At 39.1% G+C, this 16910-nt stretch overlaps 2 protein-coding genes and 1 long non-coding RNA gene across 10 annotated transcripts; 2 read left to right on the top strand and 1 right to left on the bottom strand.

The window, feature by feature from the left end:
• Positions 1 to 40: 40 nt before the first annotated feature.
• LOC140789978 (DNA-binding protein RHL1) lies at positions 41 to 4892 on the bottom strand. Of its 5 annotated transcripts, none has more exons than XR_012109278.1 (12): positions 4338 to 4892; positions 4084 to 4194; positions 3804 to 3890; positions 3477 to 3703; positions 2370 to 2489; positions 1984 to 2176; positions 1430 to 1469; positions 1260 to 1315; positions 1088 to 1153; positions 724 to 755; positions 585 to 626; positions 41 to 351 (listed from the first exon to the last, which is right to left on the bottom strand). XR_012109278.1 is itself a non-coding variant. In XM_073139924.1 (12 exons), the coding sequence occupies exons 1-12, from the start codon at positions 4650 to 4652 to the stop codon at positions 322 to 324; spliced, it is 1302 nt and encodes a 433-aa protein (XP_072996025.1). In that variant the 5' UTR covers positions 4653 to 4892; the 3' UTR covers positions 41 to 321. The 5 variants fall into 5 exon arrangements, 4 of the variants coding, with proteins under 4 accessions (XP_072996025.1, XP_072996026.1, XP_072996028.1 ...); XM_073139924.1 differs by having other exon boundaries at positions 1088 to 1136; XM_073139925.1 differs by having other exon boundaries at positions 1243 to 1315.
• Positions 4893 to 6014: 1122 nt separating this feature from the next.
• Positions 6015 to 13228, top strand: LOC140789380 (lysine-specific demethylase JMJ26-like). Of its 4 annotated transcripts, XM_073139054.1 has the most exons (15): positions 6015 to 6424; positions 6520 to 6678; positions 6784 to 6917; positions 7281 to 7380; positions 7489 to 7621; positions 7726 to 7789; positions 7881 to 8646; positions 9194 to 9523; positions 9937 to 10663; positions 10754 to 11424; positions 11511 to 11583; positions 11679 to 11764; positions 11878 to 11997; positions 12142 to 12212; positions 12692 to 13228. In XM_073139054.1, exons 1-15 carry the CDS (start codon positions 6131 to 6133, stop codon positions 12876 to 12878), a joined length of 3915 nt encoding a protein of 1304 aa, XP_072995155.1. In that variant the 5' UTR covers positions 6015 to 6130; the 3' UTR covers positions 12879 to 13228. The 4 variants fall into 4 exon arrangements, with proteins under 4 accessions (XP_072995155.1, XP_072995152.1, XP_072995153.1 ...); XM_073139051.1 differs by having other exon boundaries at positions 9937 to 11424; XM_073139052.1 differs by having other exon boundaries at positions 9937 to 11424; positions 12142 to 12194.
• Positions 13229 to 14855: 1627 nt separating this feature from the next.
• On the top strand, positions 14856 to 15727 carry LOC140789699 (uncharacterized). The gene is made up of 2 exons (XR_012109236.1): positions 14856 to 15054; positions 15132 to 15727. It is a non-coding gene; the product is annotated as an uncharacterized lncRNA (long non-coding RNA).
• The last annotated feature ends 1183 nt before the right edge of the window (positions 15728 to 16910 follow it).

Below are 16910 nucleotides of genomic sequence, written 5' to 3' on the forward strand. Positions count from 1 at the left end.
ATGCTTTCGTCAATTTTAATCTAATAAATAATGCTGCCTATTTTCCTATTCAAATAAAATTTAGTTTATTGACCAATAACATTACCTTGCTGAATATTATTCTCAGAGAAAAAAAAAATTACAGTGCTAAATACACCATCTCTCATGCTAATTTACTTAACCGTAAGTATCGCAAACTTAAGGAATGATTTGCTCTAATGATACATTCATTATAAAGCAGAAGAGATTTGGCGTCTGCTCGCAAATATGAGTATGAACTCATTATTCTTTGGGCTCGGAAAATTTGGCTACAATGCTCAAATATATCTGCACTTCATGGTATCAGGCAGCCCAGTCCTCATCACTGTCATCCTGAAATAATCAAATATAATTTGAATGATGCATTAGTGAAAAAAAAAAAAATACTACGAAGAACTAACAGAAGTAAATGATGTGGACAAAGAATTCGTGCATATTTTGTATGTCAAAACTTCTCAAAAGCATGTTTGTCAAAAGAGCAAATTCTCGACCGTAAAAAGAACCGGAAAAGAATTGATGATAAGCATCAGATAGATATATGCATAATGTTTGGTTAGATAATTTACCTGGGAGTTGCTTGATATATCTTCTATCTCATCATCTTCTACCTACAAGAATATCAGGAATGAACAATATTTATGATGACCAACAACCTAACTCAATAGTGAAGCAAAAAATTTCAATGAATTACTCATCAAGTTGTACCTGAAACTTCTGTTTCCTCGGAGTTCCTTTCCCTACATTTATGTCAATCCAAAAGTTATGTACTTTCTATTAATGAGCCACATGTAACTGGAAACAAATGTTATAGCGAAGACAACTCACAAAATGCATCCAATTGGCTTACCAAAAAGAAGCAAATAGTAAAAATTTATTATTTTTCACTGGAACTTTATTTTGCAGACATGCATGTATTATATCCTTAATTGTTGGTGCATCCATGTGTATGTGTATTCACAGATATATATAGTCAACTAGAGGGTTTATAATGCATAAGGTTTATGTTCATTTTTTCATCTGACTAGCATATTTAGTAACTGATGCCAGAAAATTAGTACTATCTACTAACCACTCTTTTTTCTGCTTGCTCGAGACTGCTTCATAGTTGATCCTTTTGCCTACAGATGGGAAAAATCTTTACTATAGTTTAGCATATTTAGATGGTTCATGGACATTGCCTTGACTCAACAATGACCAAGAACTAAAAGTTGCAAGTTTATATACTTTGTATGAATCCATACTTGTGATTCAGTTGGTACTTGCTTTGAATTTGACCGTTGCCTCTTACTAGCAGGACCTGATAAAAAAGGCCCTAAATCAAATTAAAAAGAGGATAGATAGTTTCGCCTAAGAAAATAGAGAATCAGTAATATGATGAAAGAAGGAAAGCAGAAAAGCTATAAAAAAGAACCTTTTGGTCCAGAAGAAGCTTTTCTACTGCTCTTGGATCTCTGAAATAGCAAAAGCCACATAAGAAGATGAGACATGTAAAAGGGTGACAAATGATCTGGTAGTGTACACTTTTTCACATCGATAGTTGTCTTCCTAATTTCTATATCATGAAAGAGATGAGACATACATGAAATGCATGCAGATATGTCAAATCATACAAAGTAAACCGATACTCATATATATATGTCAATAGACAGTTCCAGGCAAAAAAGATACTGCTATTTGAAAATTGGAGATGCATTAGTCTCATTTATGAGCATCAGCATTAATGACACATTTTTATACCCTGTAAAAAAATGTTCTTGTGCCTTCTAAAAGAAATAATAAACGCTGCTACTATTCCATGCCAGCAGAAACCAGCACAAGTATTGAATCATAAACATCCATATATTCGAGCAATAAATTGTTACTTAAATGACAGTTTCAGGGGAAAAAATGAATGGACTAAGAAAATTGGGAAGCTTGGGAAAATGCTGTTTCAAACATGTAAATGACTTGGTATTCCTTCCTCACCTTATCCATTACTTTCTCAAACATGTCAGACAAAGTGGCCTGAACTAGCGGCCCCATTTTATTGGTGAGATTTTCTTCATTTTTCAATGCCACAGAAGATTGCTCTACTGTTTCTGTTGAATGGCTTTTCTCGTTCGCCAATGAAATATCGGAAACAAGATTATTTGGAGTTGCCTGGTTGAAGTCTTTTATCTGTGCTATTAATCATAGAGTTAAGGTAGCAACTGTACTTGAAAACAGAAAATGCCAAGACAGCCAATTTGTACTATTACTTTCATCTGAGTATTATCAACAAAAATATAATGCACCAATTAAACTAATTTGAGGTTTTCAAAATTCAGGGAAGACTAGATAGTTCAGTATAAACTATATGAACAGTATGGATATTTCCCAAACTGGAGCTTGTAGATGCCTTGCCATTGCTGCAGTTCAACTTCTCATCTAGTTCTGCTGCAACCTCAGCATCACTAGCAGCTGAATCATCTCCAGAAGATGGGTCTGCATAACTGGATACAGATGATGATAAAAAAAGCAGTTCTAGTTATAACTAAGGGAGTAATTACCTATGAACAGTACCTACTGTATAAATATACCAAGTTATAGAACATTAATTTCATGGTCCAAAAAGTAATGATCAAGAATCACCAAGCACGGATGGAAGCATCATTATATGATGTCCACCATGGAAATTAAACAATAAGAATAGAAAATAGTATGACGTTGACTGTGGCATCAACTGAAACAATCACATCAGAGAAGAAAAACTATCAAGTCAGCAGTATGTCAGCTGGTAACTAATAAGTAAAATAATAGTGTCCTAGTGCAGATTCCTGCCATGCAGGATCTCAGGAAGCCAAACAAATACAGTCTTGCCATTATTTAACATAGATACTGTTTTCGCATCAACAAATAGCTCATAACTAATGAGCACTAAAGGAAAAAGGATATTTCTGCATGGTACATGCTGAAAATTTCCTCCATTGCCTGACAGTCACAAAGTCAGGCTATTCTTTATTGAAAAGAGAAGGCTTCAAATTAAACTACTTGAGCCAGCTTGCTAACATATTATTGAATTATTGAAGATCATTAAGGATCACAATTCAGAAGTTCTTTCTTCTTCCATCCGTGATCGATTCAAAATTAAACAGTATGCTAACTCAAAGTGTCCTGACGTATGACAAGAGAACAAAGAATAATAGAAATGCAGTGGCTGACCAACTAATAATTCATCATTGCAGTGAATAGCTCTGCTAATCTGCTTTGACAAATAACAGAACTTACTTCCTGAGCATTACAACGAAAAAAAATGCAGAGTTCAGAGCAATTAATAGAACATTGATTCAAATGCTATTAAAGATTACAAAACCAAATAAGTGCTCCATGTGATAAAGATAGTGACTCCAAACATTAAAGGTATGTCTGGCAACTGGTAGACATGAATAACAGTATATCAGCAGGGCAGTGTAAAAGTTGACAAACTATGTAATTGTTACCTTAACTGCTTTCCAGCAGTTCTAGCTGACTGTCGAACTGAAACAACTTCGGTCACATTTTTCATATTTTTCTTAGATTTCCCATAGGAATCCTCGGGTATATCAACCAAATCAGCAACAGGGGAAAGAGGTTCCATGCAATCTTTCACAGGGTTATTAGCAGACGATGTATCTTCACTTAGAGCACCTGCCCCTCCTTTAAAATCATTGTCTGCTACACATTTTCCCTGGTATATCAAATAAATAAAAAGAGAGTAAAATGCAATTATTGACTCATTGATGTAAATATAATACAAGAATAGAGTTAAAACAAAATATGGATCAAACATCATTGAAGCCTTTAGGAAACTCAAGTTGGAGTTCTTCTGGATTTTCCTCTTTTAACCCAATCCACCAAGCTTCGGAAAATACAATCTGTCAAAAATGTTGGTAAAATTAAAATTATTATTTGTATCTACCAAAATAGACAACTAGTTGGGACCTGCGGCTTCTTATTACTGTTATTGTCGATTGTCAATAGCAAGAACCTAAATATTTAGCTAAAAATCAAATGAAAGCAAGAAAATTTTCAAAGGAGAACTCAAAGTATAATGCTATTGAGACTAACCAGGCTCTCGAAGATATCCTCACACATCACACCCTTCGACGATCTCGTGAGTTGCAGAGTCAGGTACTTATTCTTCGGATACACATGCGTACCAAATAACTTCATCCGACCCTAAAAAGAACAATTTAGTCAATATCTGAGAATATTCCTATACAATTGGAGACGGAGAAGGTTCATGGGAGAGGTTTTCTCAAATAACACTAAAATGTAAGTGGTAATATGCAAAAACATAGAAGTATTGAGTTCGACCAGACCTGAGGAAACTCGAGGTAGAGGATCGGGTTCTTGGTAGCGAGGTCCGCGAGCTCGCCGACGCGGCCGCCGGAGACAGGTGCGAGGAGGCCGGGGAAAGAGAAGAGAAAGCGGCCCTTCCTCTGCCCCCGCTTGACAATATCGCGGCCTTCGAGCTTGACGACGGTATTGGAGGGATCGAGAGGGGAGGCGGGCTTCGATGGTCCACCTCGGCGGAGGAGCTTCTTAGAGAAGGCGAGCGACCTCAGCCGCCTCTTCTCGTCCGCCTCTGGATCCGACGGCTGCGGGTTCTCCTCCTTCGCGCTCTTCTTCACCATTCTTTGTCCAACTTTTTGCGGAGGTAGTCTTTGAGGAATTGCCTCCGGGCCTCGGTGCGGGCTTGCTGTGGGGCAACGTTGGCGTAGGAGAGGTGGGTGCCGACGGCGATTAGGGCGACGCCGGTGACGAAGACGCAACCCGTCGCCCCAAGCTGCTTCGGTGTCGGGGGGAAGTGCCACATTATCTGCTGCCCTTGATGGTACGGCCGGGGTTTTGGGTAGCCGTGGAACATAGATCGATGCGATAAAAAAAGACGAGCCCTCTCTGGACCCAAACAGCACTTTGAGTCCATTTTGGGTGGGTGTAGGCGGACCCTGGTCAAATGAGCACCATCAAGTATAAATATTTTCTCTATTTTTTTTTTATTTCTAATAAAAAGACCAACGAAGAAAGTTGGCTAAATCAAATCTTTATATACGAAAACCTTATAATACTACAGGAATGTAAGGGTGTAAACTAGCCGAGCCACGGAACAACTTGAGCAGAGCCTCAAAATAATTTGAGTTGAGCCCCACTCAAGCCAGATCGGGCCTGAGTCAAATTTGAGTTTGAAATAAGTTTATTATCAAGTATCATTCAAGCTTAGTCGGATTAAGCCGAACCGAACTAGATCGAGCCAAAAAATAAGAAAAAAGAGGAGGAGGTAGGGCAGTGCGATTGCTTGCTGTTGTTGAAGGAAGAAGAGGCAGTACCGCAGCGGCTTGCCGCTACCGAAGGAAGAGGAAAGAAGAAGAAGAAAGCAGCTGCCAAAGAAGGAGGAGGAGGCGCACCGCAACAGAAGGACAATGCGGCATCGTCGCATCGCGACGGAGAACGAGACAAAGATTTATACCGAGCTGGCTCTAGCTCAAGCTCATCTTAGCTTTCACCAAACTAATCTGTGTCTGAGCTAAGTCCGAGCTGTTCATCGAACTTGACAGCCCTACTCGATCACGGATGATAAGGAAGCCCACGCCTAAATCACCGCGCACTCTTTAACGACCTTTCTTCCAAACTTCTCACCGTTTATTTATTCGGTGCTTCTTCAACTACACTGGAGCAGTTTTCATAGCTACCATTGAGACAGTAAGTTGTACCACCGGAACAACCACGCTAAAACCGTCGAAACCGCCGGGGCGAGACCGGCAGGCAGGTCGGCCGCTGGTTTTCCCGAGTTCGAAATTTGAAATCGCGATCCGAGCCCGCGGGCTGGGCTCCTCTAACGTGAGCCTTCCCGCTACATCTCATCGTCGAGGCCCCTCTAAAGTCGACACGTGTCCACGGGCAGCCGGGTCGACGTGATCGCGCCTCGAATCGCCGAGTCGTTTCCTCCGACTTAATAATATATCGCGCCAAACCGCCACATCTCCACGATTCACCCCTAATAAGTTTCCCGTAGTGTCGTGGGGCTCGTTTCCCCTTCCATTTCGTATAAGAAAAGCCCGAGTTCGAGTTCAGAAGGTTGGAAATTTCTAGTTTCTCTCAATCTTTAGTGGTAATGGGCGGAGAGAGGGAGAAGAAGGCCGCGACGCCGCCGGATGAGGAGAGATGCACGAGGAGCGACGGGAAGTCGTGGCGGTGCAGGAACCGGAGGGCCGGCGGAGTGAGCTTATGCGAGGATCACCGTCTCAAGCAATTGTTGAAGAAGACGACGAAGGACGGAGCTAGGGTTTCTTCTTCCGAAGAGGAGAGGGAAGAAACGGAGACGAAGAAGGTGAGGAGGAGGGGGAGGGGGAGGAAGCCCGTGAAGAGGGTGTTGTCGAGTGGGGAGGAGAACGATACATTCGCGTCGGTGAGAAGCGATCCGTGCTTGGTTTCGAATTCTATTTCTTACTTTTGGTTCTCTTTCTAAAATTCTTTTGTGATTTCTCGGGATTCTGAGGGTAGGATGATGGAGATTGCGGAAAACATAAGATTTTGAAGGTGAGAAAGAAGCGACAGACGAAGAAGGCGAAGAAAGGGGAGGATTCAAATGTTGCTTCTTCTTCTGCTGCTCGATCTAACCTAAGTTCAAGTAAAATCCAAGATGGCAACGAGAGCTCTGATGTATTTTGATTTCTTTCCTTCTGAGCAAAATTTGATTAGTTACTTTGCTGCGGTCTTGTGAACGCTCATGGTTCAATTGATCGTCTGGTCTCTGCGTTTGTTCAGAAAAAGAAGAGAAGGATGCTTACTGGAGGTGACGCCTTAATGTGCCATCAGTGCCAGAGAAATGACAAAGGAAGGGTAGTGTGGTGCAAGTTGTGCACAAGGAAGAGGTTCTGCGTCCCATGCATGACCCGATGGTTTGTGAAACACTTCTTTTACCTTTTCTTTTCCATGCATTGTTCTCTTTTTAGTTAATATCTTTAACACAGATGATCATAGAGTTATGAGTTGATTCGTTGCCTCATTTGCAGTTTCTTTAGAATCTTGGGTTGTAGAAACTCAGAATATGCACTTCAAGTTCTTGTTTCCAAAGAGTTGTGCGCTTACAATTTGTTTAGCCTTAGATTATGGCATTACTGCTAGATGATTCATCATAGTATTTCACTGGTAGTGTGTCACAAAATTTTTCTTCTATTCCAGTTATTTGGTTAGTTAGGTTTAAGGATAACATATCCTGTATGGATAAAATTAATTGCTTAATCTTGGGTTGCTATAAACAGGTATCCTCATTTACAGGAGGATGAATTTGCAGAGAAGTGTCCAGTTTGCCGCAACAATTGCAATTGTAAGGGTTGCTTGCGCATGAGAGGTCTTCCTGAGGTCTGCATTTACTATTAGTGATTTCTTTTCTCTTTTTTCTGTCCCTCTGCTTCCTGAATTACTGCATATGTGGACTTTATTTGATGACCGGTTCATTTTTAACATCAGCCCCCAAAAAAGGATATCTCAAAAGCTGCTCGAGTACGATATTATTGTTATATTGCAGACAAGTTGCTCCCTTGGTTGATAGAATTCCGGCAGGAGCAGATGATTGAGAAGGAAATTGAGGCTAAAATTCAAGGTATTACTAATCTGGTCTGGAGATCAAGTTTATGGCTTTTGGCCAGATCCTTCCTTTTTCTTGATTTTACTTGATCATTGATTCCATATTATTTTCTCTTCTAGGTGTTGCTGCCACTGCTTTAAAGTTGCAACAAGCTGTATGCGATCAGGATGAGCGGGTTTACTGGTAAAGATATTCTTTTTGCATATTAATTACTATATATGTGTACTGCCTGAATGTTGCCCAAATATCTGATCTCTTGAATCATCTGGAGCAGCAACAATTGCAGAACCTCCATTGTTGATTTCCATAGGAGCTGTCCTAGTTGTGCATACGACTTATGCCTAATGTGTTGCCGGGAGCTTCGTGAGGGTCTGATTCCCGGAGGGGAAAAGATAGAGCTTGCGCAGTATGAAGATAGAGGTAGGGAGTACATATTTGGGGTAACTCCTCGTCGCAATAATAAATCACGGGATAGAACATCCAGGAGGTTTGTTGATATGTCGACAGGTCGCAAAACACCTGTTGGCAAAGCTCCTCTTGAAGAATGGAAAGCAAACCGTGATGGTAGCATACCTTGCCCACCAGTGGAAATGGGAGGTTGTGCTAGTTCTGTATTAGAATTGAAGTGCATGATTCCTGAGAAATTGCTGCCTGATTTAGAAGAGAAAGCTGCAGCAATCGTTAGGAACAAAAAGATATCAAAATTCAAGGACAGCGGCAAATGTTGTTTGTGCTTTGATGATACTAGCAAAATAAATTCTAGTGGTGCAATATTGCGACTAGCTGCTAATAGAGAGAACTCTGATGATAACTTTCTCTATTGCCCAACTGCCAAAAATATTAAAGATGCAGAATTAGAACATTTCCAGAAGCATTGGGTGATGGGTGAGCCAGTTATTGTTCGTGATGTGCTGGAGCTTACTTCTGGTCTGAGCTGGGAACCGATGGTGATGTGGCGTGCACTAAGGGAGAAGACACAGGGCAAGGCACAATCTGAGCAGTTCGCTGTAAAGGCCATTGATTGTCTTGATTGGTGTGAGGTTTGTTATAAAGTATCAATATATCATCATAGCACCAATTCTGTGATAAATCTGGCATGATACTTTTGTGATCAAGGAATCTGATGTGTGATAGTCGTCTCATATTATTTTGTTGACTTTATCTTTTTCTGAGACGAAAAGCTCTGTTGCTACTTGAAGGATGCTCTTTACATACTTGAATGGTCTTTTTTTTTTTTTATGTGTTTTATGCATCAATATTAATTTTTCTATGATAAAATATCAGCCAAGATTAGTTTGCTTATCAGTTCACCGAGCCTATTAGTTTCTATAATACATTATATCGGTATATGCCACTGTATATTTATTTTCTCATTAGTTCACAATATCTAATTAAGAAATACTCATCTATTTTGATCTGGGTTTTCCCTTCTTTGCTTTGTCCCAGGTATCTTTTATTTCCTTATTTTACATTATTGGTCTTGTCTGAGTTATTGAATTTCATGAAACATATCAAGATGCTTACCTGATGCATCTTGTTCATTCTGTGTCTAGTAAGACAATCTCATATTTGTCTATTATCTTGCAGGTTGAAATAAACATTCACCAGTTTTTTACTGGATATGCTGAGGGTCGGAGTCACAGCAATGGATGGCCTGAGATGCTTAAACTCAAGGATTGGCCTCCAGCTAGTTCATTTGAGGAGCGATTACCACGCCATGGTGCAGAGTTCATCACTGCTCTGCCATTTCCTGAATATACAGATCCTCGGTACGGCCCTCTTAATCTTGCAGTGAAGCTGCCGAAAGATGCACTGAAGCCAGACCTGGGGCCAAAAACATATATCGCTTATGGACTTGCTGAAGAGTTGGGGAGAGGTGATTCTGTCACCAAGCTTCACTGTGATATGTCTGATGCAGTGAGTAGTTCCTGTAGTACTTTGAATCTAGTGCTTTGTTTTGGTTTAGCAGAATCCAAATTCTATTAGGATATAATCAAGTACAATTAGATTTCGTTCTAGTTCTTGGCAAACATTTACTTAGAGCATAGTTTCCTTCCCATTATTAATACAGAGTGTTGAAAGTTAGTGATGCAATGATACTAAAATAGCTCTGTGGTGTATTAATTGTTTTGTAATCCGAAGTCCTTGCTTTGTAGCAATAATTGAAATCATCTATAGCATTTACTACTTAGAAACTGTTGTTTGCCACTTCTAACATGATGTTTTGTTTAATGTTATATCTCACTGGGTAGAGCATTTAGTTTATTCAGTACCGCTCTTTCATTTGGGTCGGAATTACTTTTATATGTTGTGTTCTATCTTTATATCAGGTGAATGTATTGACTCATACAGCTGAAGTAACCCCTAATGACTATCAGCTTTCTAAGATAGACATTTTGAAAGTAAAACAGAGGAAACAAGATCAAGAAGAACAGCTTGAAGCCATCAAAGCAGATTCAGAAAATAAGGAATCACCTTCTCTAGTTGAGTCTGTGAAGGTGGAAATTGACAGTCGTTCAGTCATCACCTTAGATATGGATGCTGAGGTTGTGGAGAGGTCTTCTAGTTTAGAAAACAGACAAGTGAGTGACATGATATCTGAAGATGTTATTAATGAGCAAAAAGCAGATTCTTGTTCAATGTCTAGATGTCTTGGGGAAGAAACAACTTGTAAAAATGAAATGAATGCAGAGGAAAAGGCAGACACTGAGTTTTTGAAACTAGAAACTGGAATTAGGAAATCTCCTTGCTCCAATGATGCAACTTCAGGAATGAGTGTCCTATCTGCTGATAATGGAGGCAACAAAGAACAAAATCTATCTTGCCATGAGCCAGAGGCAGAAAAAGGAATGAAGAACCAACAACTTGACCAGAATGTAATTTTGAAACAGTTACATAAGAGTGAAGAGATTCAACCAATGCATGATGGAATTCATTTTGGACTGCATGTCTCTGAGCCTATAATTGGAGAAGCTGTATCAGTATGCAATGGTACTACTGTAGGAAACAATTTCCCAGAAGGACCTGATCAGGAAACATCTATCAAAGCTGAAAAAGGTAAAAGCGCTGGCAAAATAATACTTACACGTAATGGTAATGTGCCTCTTCCGATTTTGAAAGCTGAAATCAGTGAATCTCGCTTGGCAGGTGTAAGTTTAGATGATAATTCTGACCAATTGTGTCTCAAAACTAAGAATAAGGATTCTTTTGATGAAAAAGTAAAGGTTGAGGGAAAGAGTCTGGTTGAAAATGTAACATATCAAAGTCGGAAGAAGAGAGGGAGACGACCCTCAGGATTTATTGACAAAGTGAGCAAGGAAGTTACTGATGATAGCATAGGAGAACCGAAATGCAAAGGTAATGCTATTATTGGATCTCTTGATCTACTTTCAGAAACTAAACCTGAGACACTTCTCGAAAAGCAAACTGTGGAAGGAGGTTCTAAAAGTTCTGATGTGGTAGGTGGGAAAAGGAAATTCGGACGTAGGAAAAATAAGGTAGGACGGAAGCGTAGCTTCCCTAAAATGAAAGAGGAAGTTGATTATGTTAATGTCAGAAATCAAATGGAAGTTCACGATGATATGGACACAGAAGATGGTGTTGATTTTAAGAATAGCTCTGACAGCAACGAAATAGTTGGTGGAATGAGGATGACTGAAAATCAACCTGCTGTACTGGTTGGCAAGGAAGAAAGACAAAAGCCGGAAGGTGGTGCTTTATGGGATATCTTTCGAAGAGAAGATGTTACAAAATTACATGATTATCTTATGAAACATGCCAGAGAATTTAGGCATGTCCACTGTAACCCAGTGAAACAGGTAATTACCTTCATTTTTCATAATGTCACGGTAGCACTTCATCTCTTTGCTTTAGGTTGTGACTAGGCGTTATGTTATGTTTGCAGGTTACTCATCCTATTCATGATCAGTGTTTTTACTTAACCTTGGAGCATAAAAGGAAGCTTAAGGAGGAATATGGTTAGGCAACATTAGTTTAATAATTTAGAATGATTGAGTTAAATGTAGTGTTAAGACATCAGAACCTGTTATCTCATTTTGTAATGTTTGAATAGGGATTGAGCCATGGACTTTTGAGCAAAAGCTTGGTGAGGCAGTGTTCATTCCAGCTGGATGCCCTCATCAGGTCAGAAATTTAAAGGTATGATAATTTGTTAAGGTTCAGTCTTTCATTTCTTCAAGAAAGAAAATTCTTCCATTTCTAACTTAAATGATTGGCTTCTGATACCTCTTGTTTTAATTTTATCTGAGCAGTCGTGCATAAAGGTTGCACTGGACTTTGTTTCGCCGGAAAATGTCCGTGAGTGCATTAGATTGACAGAAGAATTTCGGCTGCTCCCATCAGAGCACAGAGCTAAGGAAGATAAACTTGAGGTGCAAGTCTAACTTTCATATATTTTTATATTCTTTAAATTTCGTACTTGCCATATAGCTGCATTTGCAATTCTGGTCTTGCACCCTTTCATTTTCTGTTATATAATTTCGACATGGTCTTTAATTTTTTTTGATACGATTCAGGTTAAGAAGATGGCTTTTCATGCACTCAATCACGTTATCAAGAATTTGAGAAGGTATAGTTCCAAAAAATGGTTAGTTACAAATATCACAACTTGTTTTTTTTAATTTTTCCTGAACAGAATTCGCATAAATTGGTTGCTTTGATTATGGTTATCATCAGATGTGTGATTGGTTATTCATATAAGGTCATGCTCAAAATTTGTTTCTATGAGTCTTTGACCTCTCCTACTTAGCGCTGGTTTCTTGGATTTTTGTTGCCATAATCCTGCTGCCAGTACTTAATCAAGTCTTGATTCTTTCAATTTGTATAAGTAGAAACAACAACAATTCAACCTTCAGACTCACCTATCACAATCGTAATTCTCAACTTTGTGAATTTGCTCTGTTACCTCGTTTGTCGACCCCCATCTCTTGCTGAAATTATGATTTATATGCCCACATATATCTGAATGTCTTAAATTTCATTTTATACAAGAACTGTTCTAGAAATCCATTGTAATTGTTATTTCTGAGTCATGCCTCTAGCTGAATGCTTCTCCTTATGTATCAGCCCCAAGACTGAAGATGGAGAAGAATTGCAGATGGATGATAAAGAAGAAAAAGAAAAGCCTACTACAGGAGCCTCCTCGCAGCCAGCGGAAGACCCAATTCGAGTGCAATCCGAAAACTTGCAGCCATCTCAGCTGTCTTCAAGCTCGTCTTCTCATTTTGATGTGCAGTCTGAGGACCTTAGTTGAGTTACCCCTTCCCATTTATTCAGCAGCATGCTATTTACTACTGGTCCATGATGGCTAAGAGTTAGTAGCTCCTTACGAGTTCGTGGCAGGAACTGTATTCTGACACACAGCAGTCTACAGTTGTTTTGACGGCAATTCGCCAGGTTAAGACTTGATACTGTAAGATTGGTTGAGGAGGGGAGTGTTAGTGGTCAGCCCTTAACTCCTAATAGGAAGTTATCTTTGTAAATTTTGTATCCAGAGTTATATCTCTGGATAATTGCAATGGAAAATGTCACCTTTCTGCAAATTCTGCAATAGAGTGATTGATAATATTTTTAATGCCAGCAGTGTCTTGCAATTGAACCAAAGATATTTTTGTTCCCAAAGTTCATAACTATGCTCATATACTACTTACAGAAAGATAACTTGTTTGGTACCCCCGGAATAAGTCGGATAAACTCATTTAATCCTGTTTACATTCTTCAACTACCGAAAATCTCGTATAAAGAACAGGTAAAATATTTCAAGCTACTTCTCTGCGAATCAGACGGCAAGCGAATCCCCTCCAAATCGCTCCAACATCCTCGTTCTCCGTAATTCGATTCCGACTACGTTTTCCCGTAGTCGTTTCCAGTAGGTGATGCTTTATGGGATATTTTTTGAAGAGAAGATGTTACCATATTACAAAATTATCTTATGAAGCATGCCAGAGAATTTAGGCATGTCAACAATAACCCAGTGAAACAGGTAGTTATGTTCATTGGTCATAATGTCATGATAGTAATTCATCTCTTTGCTTTAGGTCGTGGCTAGACATGTATGTTATGTTTGCAGGTTACTCATCCTATTCACGATCAGTGTTTCTATTTAACCCTGGAGCATAAAAGGAAGCTTAAGGAGGAATATGGTCAGCCAACACTAATTTTATAATTTAGAATTATGGGATTGAATGTTGTGTTTGACATCTAGACCTGTTATGTCATTTTGTAATGTTTGCATAGGGATTGAGTCGGTTGGCTTCTGACTTCTAGTTTTAAATTTAACTGAGCAGACATGCACAAAGGTTACACTCGACTTCGTTTCACCAGAAAATGTCCACGAGTGCATTAGGTTGACAGAAGAATGTCGGCTGCTCCCATCAGAGCAAAGAGCTAAAGAAGATAAACCAGAGGTGCAAATCTAGCTTTCATATATTTTTATAATTTCTTCATATTTCGTACTTGGCATAAAAACTGCATTTGCAATTCTGGCTTTGCATATTTTGATTTTTCTGTTATATAATTTCGACATGGTATTTAAGTTATTTGAAACATTCAGGCTAAGAAGATGGGCTCTTCACGCACTCAATCACGTCGTCAAGCTTATGACAAACTACAATTCCAAAGAATGGTCAGTTACAGTTATCACTACTTGTTTTCTTTCTGAACAAACTTTGATACAAATTAATTGCTTCAATTCAGATTTAAATCGAATAGGTGTGCTAGGTTGCTCAGGTAAGTTCATACTCAAATTTTGTTCCTATAAATCTTGGACTTCTCCTACTCAGTTCTGGTTCCTTGGTTTGTTGTTGCTGTTGTACCTGCTGCCTAATACATAGCCGAGTCTTGATTCTTCCAGAATATAATGATCAACTAGTATTTTCCCTTACTACATGCCCTTTCCGTGATTTGTACAAATACAAACTAAAAACAACAACTGAATCTTCAGAGTCAACTATTTGTGAACTTATTATGACTTTCTTTTAAAAAAAATCTGAGAACCAGAATAGAGTTGCTTTATCATCTTAAGCTATCACATTCATAATTCCTTGACTTTGTAAATTTGCTCTATTACGTCATTCATTTCTGATCTCTTGCTGAAAGTTTAATTTGTATGCCTACGTGCGTCTGAATGTGTTCAACCTGCAGTTCACAACAATTTTTTGCAACCCCTAAATTTTGTAAATCAGTTGATCCATTTCCTCGTATAATTGTGTGTTACAACTTACAACAAGACGTGTTCTAGCAATCAATTGTAATTGCTGTCTATTTGAATGCATCTTCTGTATCAGCTCCAAAACTGGAGATGGAGAAGATTTTGCGTACGGACGGCGACGAAGAAGAAGAAAAGCCTACTCGCACTCCAAATTTTCGCGGCAGTCCCCGCTTCCCTCGAGTTCATCTTCTCATGCTGATGGGCAGAATGTGGAATTTAGGTGCGTTGCACCTTTCGGATTTATTCTGCAATATCTATGATGGCTAAGAGCTAGTAATCTTTACAAATTCTTGGCAGGAAGTGGATTCAGACTCCACGCTTTTGACAATTCGCCAGGGTTGATGCTTGATATTGTAAGTCCTAAAACCTCCTAAGAAGTTTATCTTTGTAAATTTTTTATCTCTTGCGATGGAAAAATATCGTCTTTGTGCCTAATAACATCTTATACTAACACAAAGGCTTCGCAATTGAACAAAAGACGCTCTTTTTTTTTTTTTCTTTCAAAAGTCCCAACTTTTTGCTCATAAACTATTCACATAAAGATTGCTTTGGTTGCAATCAACTAGGAAAATCCAATATGTACATACAGAAAAGGGCAAAATTTATATCGAAGTCCTCTACTCGTCGCACTGATCACCCAACCAATCGCAGGAAGGAGAGTTATTGCTTCCCGGCGAATCGGATGGCAGGGCTTGGACGAGAAGATCCAAATCGTCCTCTTCTTCGATGGTGTCCAAAATCCGCGACGCCTTCTGCCTCACAACCGCGACCAACTCCGGTGGGGCGACCTCAAAGGCGAAGAAAAAACCACGAGCTTCCGCCATTGCTTGGAAAAGGAGAGAACTTTGTGAGATTCTCGGAGAGAGGAGCTAAGATTTTGATGGCTTTTAATTGGGAAGAAGCCAGCGAGGGACTTCTTTTATAGGCGAAGATGAATAACACGTGTAACTCTTTTCATCGAGAAGATCTTTTCTAGAACAATGCCCACCGACCTAACCGGGAATCTTCCTGAAACTTGCATACAACACCCTGCACTTAAACCAATTTGTACTTTGAATACTATCGGGGATAATGGATAAACCTTCTTTTTATCTTTTAAATTCTTTCCAAATAATAATAAGGGTATTGAAGTTAGAAATTTTGGTAAATAAATACAAATATTTTTTGTATTTTATATATAGGTTGAACAATTGAATCAATCATCTTAGAAAATAAAAGACTGCAACTTGGAGAATACAACCCTATGAGAATTTTGAAAGGCTCATAAAAAAAGAATCTCCAACTAATAACCTCATAAGCATACAACAAAATAGAAATAAAAAATCAAAATAGCTTAGTAGTGAGGCGTGAATCAAGTAAAGGAGTGGTGGAGCAGATAGAGACGGTGGAGGATACGCTTGGAGGTGGGGATCCATGAGGGAGTAATAGGGACTATGAAGAGAATGGAGGATGAGTTGAGAGGAGTAAGGAGAGGGTAACGGAACTGCATATTAGTAGTAGCAAGGATTTTAGATGAGGTAGGGAAGTGACAGAAAGAGGAGAGTATAGGGGGTGAGGATGTTAGAAAAATATTGGAGTGGACATCAGTGGCGATGAGAACTCTAAGGAGATGGAAGAAAAAAAATTAAAATCAAACCCTAGCAAAACCGTCTATTATGACATATTAGTGACCAAGAGGCTAACAAGATTCCAATTTACCACATCTCTTAAGGGCCGATATAATTTAACTACTGAGCTAGAGTTCTCAGCCTTATCCACTCTATTAGCACAAAATGATCAAATTAAAGATAAAAGAATACCATTATCCATTATTCTACCAAAAAAATTTCACCTTGACCATAATTTCATAAATAGGTAAGGTTCAAATCGCAAAGGTACTAGATCTAGATGCGATTATGTGTAGTGGTACATTCTCTATCAAAAAGTTATCCAGGTCTAGAAGACTCCCAAACTCACACGTAATTCCAGCACGCGGATCGCGATACGGCAGCTTCCAGGAAAGCGCTCCTCCCTTGGACCGTCTCTAACAAGCCACGTGGCCCTTCTAGATTAGTGGCCAATTCAATTCGCCCCATT

Source organism: Typha latifolia, chromosome 5, assembly GCF_019914945.1.
Source record: "Typha latifolia isolate L0001 chromosome 5, TyphaL0001v2, whole genome shotgun sequence".
Classification (NCBI taxonomy): Eukaryota; Viridiplantae; Streptophyta; class Magnoliopsida; order Poales; family Typhaceae; genus Typha; species Typha latifolia.